The 9,864-nt window shown below is 41.3% G+C and overlaps 1 protein-coding gene across 1 annotated transcript; it reads right to left on the bottom strand.

Moving 5' to 3' along the window:
• Window positions 1–6,956: 6,956 nt before the first annotated feature.
• On the bottom strand, window positions 6,957–9,864 carry hcar3.L (hydroxycarboxylic acid receptor 3 L homeolog). The gene is made up of 2 exons (XM_041567583.1): window positions 9,586–9,864; window positions 6,957–9,326 (listed from the first exon to the last, which is right to left on the bottom strand). Exon 2 carries the CDS (start codon window positions 9,278–9,280, stop codon window positions 8,291–8,293), a length of 990 nt encoding a protein of 329 aa, XP_041423517.1. The 5' UTR covers window positions 9,281–9,326; window positions 9,586–9,864; the 3' UTR covers window positions 6,957–8,290.

Here is a 9,864-nt window from a genome sequence, read left to right as displayed (position 1 = left end):
GGACTGTGACGGCCATTCCAGAATATTGTACATCTCCCTCTGCATAAATACCTTTGTAGATATCAAAGTGTGTTTAGGGTCATTGTCTTGTTGGAATATCCAACCCCTGTGTAACTTCCACTTTGTGACCGACGCTTGAACATTATCCTGAAGAATTTGTTGATATTGGGTTAAATTCATCTGACCCTCGACTTTAACAAGGGCCCCAGTCCCTGAACTAGTCACACAGCCCCAAAGCATGATGGAACCTCCACCAAATTTGACAGTAGGTAGCAGGTGTTTTTCTTGGAATGCGGTTCTTCTTCCACCACATGAAGCACTTTTTGTTGTGACCAAAAAACTCCATTTTTGCCTCATCAGTCCAAAGCACTTTGTTCCAAAATTACTGTCTTATTGTCTAAATGAGCTTTTGCATACAACAAGCGATTCTGTTTGTGTCATGAGTGCAGAAAGGGCTTCTTTCTCATCACAATGCAATACAGATGTTCTTTGTGCAAATTGCCCTGAATTGTACAGATACACCATCTGCAACACGATGTTCTTGCAGGTCTTTGGAGGTGATCTTTTGGTTGTCTGTAACCATTCTCACAATCCTCCGCATATGCCTCTCCTGTATTTTTCTTGGCCTGCCAGACCTGGGTTTTACAGCAACTGTGCCTGTGGCTTTCCATTTCCTGATTACATTCCTTACAGTTGAAACTGACAGTTTAAACCTCTGAGATAGCTTTTTGTAGCCTTCCCCTAAACCATGATACTGAACAATCTTTGTTTTCAGATCTTTTGAGAGTTGCTTTGAGGATCCCATGCTGTCACTCTTCAGAGGAGACTCAAACAGAAGCACAACTTGCAATTGGCCACCTTAATTACCTTTTCTTATGATTGGACACACCTGCTTATGAAGTCCAAGGCTTAACAAGCTAATCCAACCAATTTGGTGTTGCCAGTAATCAGTATTGAGCAGTTACATGCATTCAAATTAGCAAAATGACAAGGGTACTCACATTTTTGCACAGTCAGTTTTTCACATTTGATTTAATTTCATACAACTGAATTCTGCTTCACTAAAAATCTTTGTTCATTACACACCCCAGTACTCAGATGTTCCTGGGAAATGAAAGACATACCACTGTTATCTGTTTTTGTTGAAAGTGGAGTAAATTATTATGCAGGCTGAGAGGGGTTCCCAAACTTTTTTCATATGACTGTATCTTTCTACAGAAGGCTGGGAAGTGGTTGTGTAAAATACAGAAATAAATGGATGAAAACACACACAAGTGGAAATATATGGATAAACAGATGGATGAATAAATAAATGTAAATAATTGAGCATAAATCAAAAATCTGTAAAGAATCAGTTGGGGAAATTACATGAAGAATATCGTCAATGTTACTGTTTATTCTAGTGATATTTCCTGCCTCTTCACTACTCTGAACCACTTCCCCAGTCTCACCCCCACATAACAGCTAGCATTGCTTCTTCAATTTTTTTTTTTGACAGTTCTGGTTAAACTCATTTTCCTTTAAAAGGGTTTTTTTTTTAACTTGTAAAGTTATTTTAAATTTCCTATGGGGCCTCTGACCACAAATTGTATTTTTAACTTGTATGAGGGGGGGGGCCTGGCCACCATTTTTAAAAAAAAATAAATTATGGGGCCACTGACCATCGATATTTTTTTTTTTGCTTTTCATTTTAAATTTATACTGTTTTCCTCAAATCTAAGTTTTCCCAAAAGTCAAGGCACTTAAATATAGCGTCCACATATAGCTTATATGTGCATTTTATTAAAATGCAAGTTAACTATTACAGTAGTTGCTGGGAATCCTCTGAAGCTGCAGGGAGATATATCAACCATTGTATCTCTGTATCACTGTAAAAAATGAATTCATATAAGAGAATTGATACTTTCTGCCATACTGTTAGAAATGTGTAACATCTATGTTTACGAAAAGTGAATTACCCCTTAACTTTGTCTCTATAATCTTTAAAAGTTTGCTCCATAAGCCTACAAACTAGGCTGGTTTCGTCTTTCCCTGGAAATAAAACAACTATTTTATTACCAAGGAAAGACAAACCCAGCCTTGTTTGCACAGTTACTTTCCCCGCTATAGAATTTATATCATCTACATTTCATACCTAGGGATGGACGAATTTGACCCGTTTCGTTAAAAATTCGCCGCTGGCAAATTGTCACCTACGCCCAAAGTCTATGGGGTGTGAAAAAAGCTTTGAAGTGCAGCAAAAAAAATTTTAGTCGAACAACGCCATACAAGTCTATGGGCGTCATTTCAGGAATTCTTTCTTCAGTAAATAAAAAAAAACAGTTTAATTCAGATTAATTAGTGACATCCTAATAGTACCTAGCATTTGAAAATGTTGAAATATCTCCATTTCCTCTTGTCATTTCTTGACTGGATCCAATATTATACACTGGTCGAAATGCACTTCTGAAGAGAGTGGTTACTTTAGTCTAAACCCTAAAAACAAATATAGGTAGAATGATGTCTATTTCATATACTGATTCAACTGCACCAGGCTAAAGTTTCAGAATATTTCTGTCAAAGTTGTGAACAGGAGCTCACCATCTTGGATTTTGTTAGGAGTGTCAGTGACAAGACCATACTCTGTGCTTTGAGCAGCTAAGCCTTGTACTGTGACTTTTATATTCTATATATACATTATATTATAAGTTGGTCCATAAGCTCTGGAACTGACATCAGCACAGAGCATGTTCAGGGAATCCGTAAAAAAAGAAGACGAAGAGCTACTGGGGCATCTTTAGAGACCCTGATCTTTACTGATAAAGGGTTGTGGTTGCCTTGGGCTTGTCCAGAACAACAAAACATAATGTACAATATTTCTACCCTACTTCTTTACTACGCTTTAGTTATTCTTTAAAGGGGAAATATCATGAAAACAAACATTTAGGATGTTGTTTACTAAAACCCGAATTTATCTCCTATTTTATTTTTAAAAAAAAAAACACGACCAAACTCCCATTCTCATTTTGAACGTATTTATTAATAAAATAACCCTAATTAATTGGATCGCAGAAAAACTCAATAAAATTGAGCTAAAACGTGGAACACTCTATTTTTAGGGCTTTTACCCCCGAATCGCTCGATTTTATTTGAGTTCTTGTCGAAAACCCCGAAAAAGTCAGATTTTCAGGCTAAACTCAGACCACAAAAACTTCAAATTGGGATAGTCCATTGACTTGACAGGTCTGAGGTGGTGGATTTTCAGATTCTGGTTTTTTGTAGCATCGGGGTGTGATAAATCTAGAAAAATTTTTAAAAAAATTCCAGGAAAACTTCAGTTTTTGCCCCAAAACGTTTGATCAGAAAAATTCGAGCTTTAGTAAATGACCCTCTTGATATGAGCTTCATCTCAGGGAGATAAGGAACTATAAAAAATGTGCCATTTTTGAAATAATCAAATTTGTCTTCACAAAGAAAAAGAAGCCTAATTTACAAACATAGCACAACTTTGGGTACAGATTTCTATACTTTTTACCCACAATACAGTGTTTCCCCCCCCAGAATTCCAGTGTAATTGCTGGGGGTATGCTAAGTTGCGGCCATTGTATCTAGCATGTAATGTACCAATATGGAGGCAAATGAGCATACGTTTTGACAAATTGCTTACAAATGGAGATGTAATGGTGTCTTTTCCAGGTTGTGGTGTTAGTAATGGAATTAGCAGATGATCTACTTGGGGCAAGTCACTCACAACTATTGACACAACCCTGGAATTACTGCAAGCAGCAGGCTGGTACATGTACTATCACATAATTCTTTAGGGGAGGCTGAGTGGGCATATACTGGCACTGACAGAAGTTGCTTGAAGAAAGTAGGAAGCAAATAGTGTACTAAAGAGTTTGTACAACTATTCCTGTGCCCCCAAGCAACGACACTGTAGCCTTGAATTGAACAGAAAATGACAAAATTATATTTTTCACAAATAGTTTAACTATTTAATAGTTTTTTTTTACTTTACTTATAAACCATAAAACTGTTAAAAATCTGCTATATTTTTAGCTGAGGTTTGTTTCACAGATTGGCTTACCAGAATCCCCACAGAAAAACATAAAACAATATTTTTCCCTGTTGCTATAGTATCTGATAACCAGATATTGTTGCCTGTACAACACATGCAAGCAGAATGCAAGATACAAGGCACATGTCACTATAGTTCTGGTTGTAAATGATCAGTGCTGTGGTTACGCTTCAAACCACCAAGCCATGGTTTAGAAGAATACCTCCCTTTACCAAATAAGACTCCAAAAATAGGAAACTTGCATTTCTATTTCTTTAAATATAATAAAAGTCATAGGTAGAACAGGATTCACTGTGAAAACCCTTTTCTAACTCCTGCAGTGTTTAAAAGTCTGATAAGAGACTTTGCCAAAGAGTGATTCTCAAAATGTATTTACAGAGTTTCTCCTCAAATGGAGCACAGCTATCAAAAATATCTCTAAGCTGCTACCCTAAAACATACACTGAGGGTTATCCCTTTTTGTTTTGCTAATGAATACAAACTAAACATTACTCACAAGCCAATATTCCAGGGTTTTTACTCTGCTCTGTGTTAGATTGATTACATTTTTTTATTGGTTATTAATTGGTTATTTTTTTATTGATTATGGGGGTTATTTATCAATGGTCGAATTTTAGAGATATGTGAGCTTTTTTAGACCTAGAATGAACTTGAATGGTTTCTAATTTAAGGAAAAACTCGAATGTAAAAACTTGTCAGTGAAGTGGGGGTTAACAACCCAAACACTCGAATTGATCAAGTTTTCAGCGGAAAAAACTCTCATCATTCGAATTAATTGTGTTTTTGAGCAAAACCCACAGAAAAAATTTGAACATCATGAAGGCTATTAACATCTTCAAATGGTTCAAGAGACCTCTGCCATTGACTCCTACATGACCTTGAACAGGTTTCAGATGGTGTATTTTTAGATTCAAGCTATTTCCAGGGTTGGGGTATAGTCAATCTCGAAAAATTTTAGGTTTTAAAAAAAAAAAAAAAAAAAGACTAGAAAAATTTGGGGGTTTTTTTTACACGAAAAAACAATTTGTGGCTCAAAAATACCCTCAAAACCAACTCAACCCTTAATAAATCTGCCCCATATGTAAATGATATTGCCATCATATCTTATAGCAGTATGTCTGTTTATATTCTCTGCAGTCGTAGTTCAGACTGCTGAAGCAATGTAGCCGAAGCTGTCTAATTAACAGTTCTGGGGGAGAACTTACTTTGATACAATGTTGTAAAGGGAAATGTTATGAAAGGCATAAAGTTTGCCCAGGTGCAGTCACCTATAGCAACTAATGAATAAATACCAGCTGGTTGGTTGCTATACGTGACTAGACCTGTAGCAAACTTTGCACATGTTATTACAAATGCCTGAGTGAGACCCAGACAATAAAATGGGATAAACAAATACTGCTTTTAATAGCTATTACTAACACTGACCAGTAAAACTATTGACATTGACATTATCAGCCCCCCCACATTATAAGAAAATTTGTGGCCAGGGCCCCTTAAACGTCCATGCCTTCCCGAAGTCAGCAGCTCTCAGAAAGAAGGGGGGCCCAGCTAATCAAGTAAGTGTGGCGTGGCCGGGCCCCCCTTACCCTCGGTGCCCTCTACAACTGTCCCCCCCTGATGGCTGCCCTGCCTATACCTCATGGGCCCCCCTGCAGCAACAGGGTCTGCTTCCTCTATAGTTACACCCCTGCCTGACGACTATCCGTCTCTCTGTCAGCTGGCTCCAGCAACCAGACCACATTGTAAATGTATGTTTGGAAAGAAAAAGAACAGGAAGGCAAGTATGAGTAAATAAATAAAAAAAATTAAGGCAACTGCAGAGTATTTTAATGTACTTCCACAATAACATGGAAAGCTAGTTACAAGCATAATAATGTCCATCAGTCCTGTGGTATCATCACTTGCAAAAAGAAGGAATAAAAAAACAATCCATTAATCTTGTATTAAAAGTTGAAACAGAATTACAGAATAGCAACTAATGTATTACTGAACTGCTACTTGCGGCTGAGAATTTACAGTTGTGGGTTTTGTACATAAAAATCCAGTATAAACCTGAGAACTAAGCTAAACATGAATATGGCTAGAAATATGCTATAGTTTATATGCTGAACTTGTTATACCAGCAGAGAGAGGCTCAGCAGTCTTTTAACTGTTATTATCCAGGGCTTTATAGTTAGTCACAGGAGCTCCCCATCTTGGTTCATGTTAGACTGGGTTTTACATGTCAGTGACACTGCACATGCTCAGTGTGCTCTGGGCTGCTGTTGAAAACAGGGTCGGACTGGACATGGGGAGGCCCACCGGGTAATTATAATCTGGGCCCCCCCGCACGCATGCACGAATGTCTGTGCGCACGCCAGCGTATGTGCGCAAATGCCGGTGCGCATGCCCAAACGATGACGCGCATGCGATACCAGCGCACCGATTAATTTTTATTTGGGGGCCTGGACATCGGGGGAGGGGGGCTGGGCCGGCAGGGGCCCATGAGGGCCAGGCCCACCAGGTTTTTTCCCGGGTTCCCACCGGCCCAGTCCGACGCTGGTTGAAAATGTTAGCTTAAGGGTTGTCCATAATTAATAAGCAAAAAATATGGTTTGTCTGTCATAAAAGCTGAAGCTTCAGCGCTGATTCTTTAAGGGCAAGTCAACCACAAAATAAAAATTTTCCTAATTAAACAAAAAATTCTATGTAACTTCCCAATATACATTTAATTTAAAAAATGTGTGCTTTTAAAGTTGTTTGTAAAAACCATTGCTATTGAAAGCAGAATTTGCTTTTTAAACAATGTTGCAAAAGTCTTAGTTCCCCAGCAGACAGGTCTGTTAATCAGTTGCCCTGTCTTACATTGTATCAACAGTCTGAGCCACCAGGGCCGAGAATAGAAAGGGACAGACACTGCTTTCAATAGCAATACATATACTAATAACTTAAAAACCATAGACAAATTGTAATGAATGTATATTGCAAAGTTGCTTAGAATGTAAAAACATGTTTTTTGGGTTGACATTGCCTTTAAATTCTGGTGCAGAAGGGGTGGTTCACCTTTACGTTATGTTTTAGTATGTTATAAATACGACTAAAAAACATATGCACTGTAATTATTTAAATTTTTTGTAAATGTATTGTTATTGCTAATTTTTATAACTCATTTTTTTAAATCCTATTCATATTACAGACTCTGATTCCAATCAGAGGGGCGCATTGCAAGTGCAGAGAGCACAGAGGATTTAAAAATTGGAAATTTGGCTATCTATGGTACCAGGATCAGGTTTTTTCTGCCCCTGGTAACATTAGGCCCGCTGACAGGCTAGCCCACCCAATATCTGATATTTGGTTGATTCTGGTCATAATCGGGAAGGTTTGATTTTCCCATCAAGGCAAGGACTGCATTGGTTTGTCATTTTGGGTTCTCCAAACAGCCTGAATTTACATATGTTATGATCTGATTGGTGCCTAAAGGATCGGATCACCCCAAATATAGCCCAGCTCAAGGTGGCCATAGGGGAAAAGATCCACTCATTTGGTGACCTCTCCAATCCAGCAGATCTTCAGGTGCATGGCCAACTAAACTCTATAGTAATAAGGATGTGTCTAACTTGCCCATGGGGGAACTAAAAGTTTTAACCCTATTGGTCAACTACAGTTGCATCACCCCACCAAAAAGCCAGGGCTGGCAATGTATGTATTCTTGCACATGCTAGAAGGGCTCCTGCCATAGACCAGCACTTTTTATTGCGTTGGCCTGAGGCTGTTTGGGTGCATGACACATAGTGAGGGGATTCTATAAGTGAAGCAGTGGTGTAACTCAGGCCCAGACTGGCAATCTGTGGGTCAGAGGGATTGCTATAAAATGTCATAGACAGTTAGTATTTAGTGGGCTGCTGGGGGGCTGTTCAGGCCTCTGTGTACTTGAAATGCCAAGACCTATTCTGACTCCCAGACCAGACCTGGTGTAACTAAAAGACCCCCTAAGCTTTGGGAAGAACTGCATATTGAACCCCCTGGTGTGGCAGGTTCTCCTTCCTCTATATTTACCCATAAGGAACCCCCAAGCAGGCCCGGACTGGCAATCTGTGGGTTTTGGCAAATGCCAGAGGGGCTGCTATAAGGTGCCATAAATCAGTTGCACTTGTGTGTAGAATGGGCTGCTGGAGCTCTAGGAGTATGCTGGGCTCACAGAGCTGCTCATTGGGATTAGACAATAAGCCTGGTGCCTCCTTTCCAAGTCCACGGCTACTGCTGCAGCTGCTCATTAGTCTGGTTGGTGTTGGCAACTTGCTCGTTGGTTTCTGAGTCGGAGGGCGCTTGGCTGGGGCACTTGGCGATGTTGCGGTAGAAAGTCTGGAATGAGGGGCTGGAGAAGTAATAGAGCAGCGGGTTGCACATGCTGTTCAGGTAAGTCAGACACACGGAGATGTAGAAGGCGGTGTCCGCGCTTCGGTAGATGTTGCAGTCGCGCCACAGAGGAGAGCCCAGTAGTCGCAACATCTCGATCCTGGTAGAGACGCTGGGAAGGAAACAGATGCAAAATGCCATCCCTATAAGGACCATGCACTGTACCGCTCGCTTGATCTTGGCGTGTCGGTCCAGGTTGCGCTGGCGGAGGCGCAGGATAACGCTGCAAGAGCAGAAAGCGACTATGAGCAGCGGCACGAAGAACTGCACCAGGTAGATCAGGTCGTGCTGCTTATCGGAGTAGTCCAGGCATATGGCGAAACTCTCACAAACCTGCGAGCCCTCTGTGCCCCCGCCGAATTCCCTGGGCTTGGTCAGAATGAAGACGCTCCCGGCTATAGTGATGAGCCACACCACACAGGCCATTCCGGCTGCGCACAGGGTGGACATTGAGTTGAGTCTGTGGTGCGGGTGGACGACCCTGAAGTAGCGATCAGCGGCCACAAGTGTGAGGAAGAAGATGCTGCCGCTGCGGTTGGAGGAGAGCATGAAGAGCACCAGCCGGCACACCATGTCCCCAAATCGCCAGTGCTTGTGACGCAGGTAATAGTCCGTGCGGAAGGGCAAACACACCATCAGCAGAAAGTCGGCCAGCGCCAAGTTAAAGAGCCACACGGTGCTCGGCTTCCACGACTTGCTGTGAAAGCAGAAAATCCACAGAGACAGACCATTAAAGAGCGAGCCCAGCACGAACAGCAGGATGAGCACCGGGGGCAGCAGGTAAGAGAGAAATCGCACCTCAAAGTTGCAGCAAGTGATATTACTCATGGTCGGTGTCCGTCTGCTCTGCGCTCAGTCGCGCGCTGGATCCAGCCTGGAAGAAGGAAACCAGGGTGTAACCACATGTGAGTCCCACGCATTCTTCACTGGTACCTGCCACCTCCTCATCTGCCCTCTATACCGCGCTCTCCACAACCCTCACACTCCTCATGGATTCCTCCGCTAAATTCCCTCTGAGGACAAGCGCCAGGCACGTTAATGAGGGGTCGGCGCATGGAAGCTCTACAGTGTACTGTATTATTATTATTATTAGTGGGAGCTTGTTATTAGCGCATTGTTATTTGCCCTTTTACCTTTTAGCTCCGGGAACGAGTCGCAGACAAATGATTTGTTGTGCCCTCTAGTCCGACTGATTTGTAGTGTAGCCTCCTGCTCCCATGATCACTTCTGCAACTCCCTGTGTGCCTCATACTGGCACCGCTACAGCACCAGTGAGGGACACAAAAGGCACTTTATGTAAGGGAACAGGGACACACAGAGACTGGCACCACTCACACACGTCTGTCCTACTTATAGATCCCATGTTGAGAAATAATAGTTCCAAACCACATCACTGACATCAGTAGTGCGCT

Source organism: Xenopus laevis, chromosome 1L (assembly GCF_017654675.1).
Source record: "Xenopus laevis strain J_2021 chromosome 1L, Xenopus_laevis_v10.1, whole genome shotgun sequence".
Classification (NCBI taxonomy): domain Eukaryota; kingdom Metazoa; phylum Chordata; class Amphibia; order Anura; family Pipidae; genus Xenopus; species Xenopus laevis.
The sequence above is the reverse complement of the archived record's forward strand: the minus strand, read 5'-3'. Positions and strand labels throughout refer to the sequence as shown.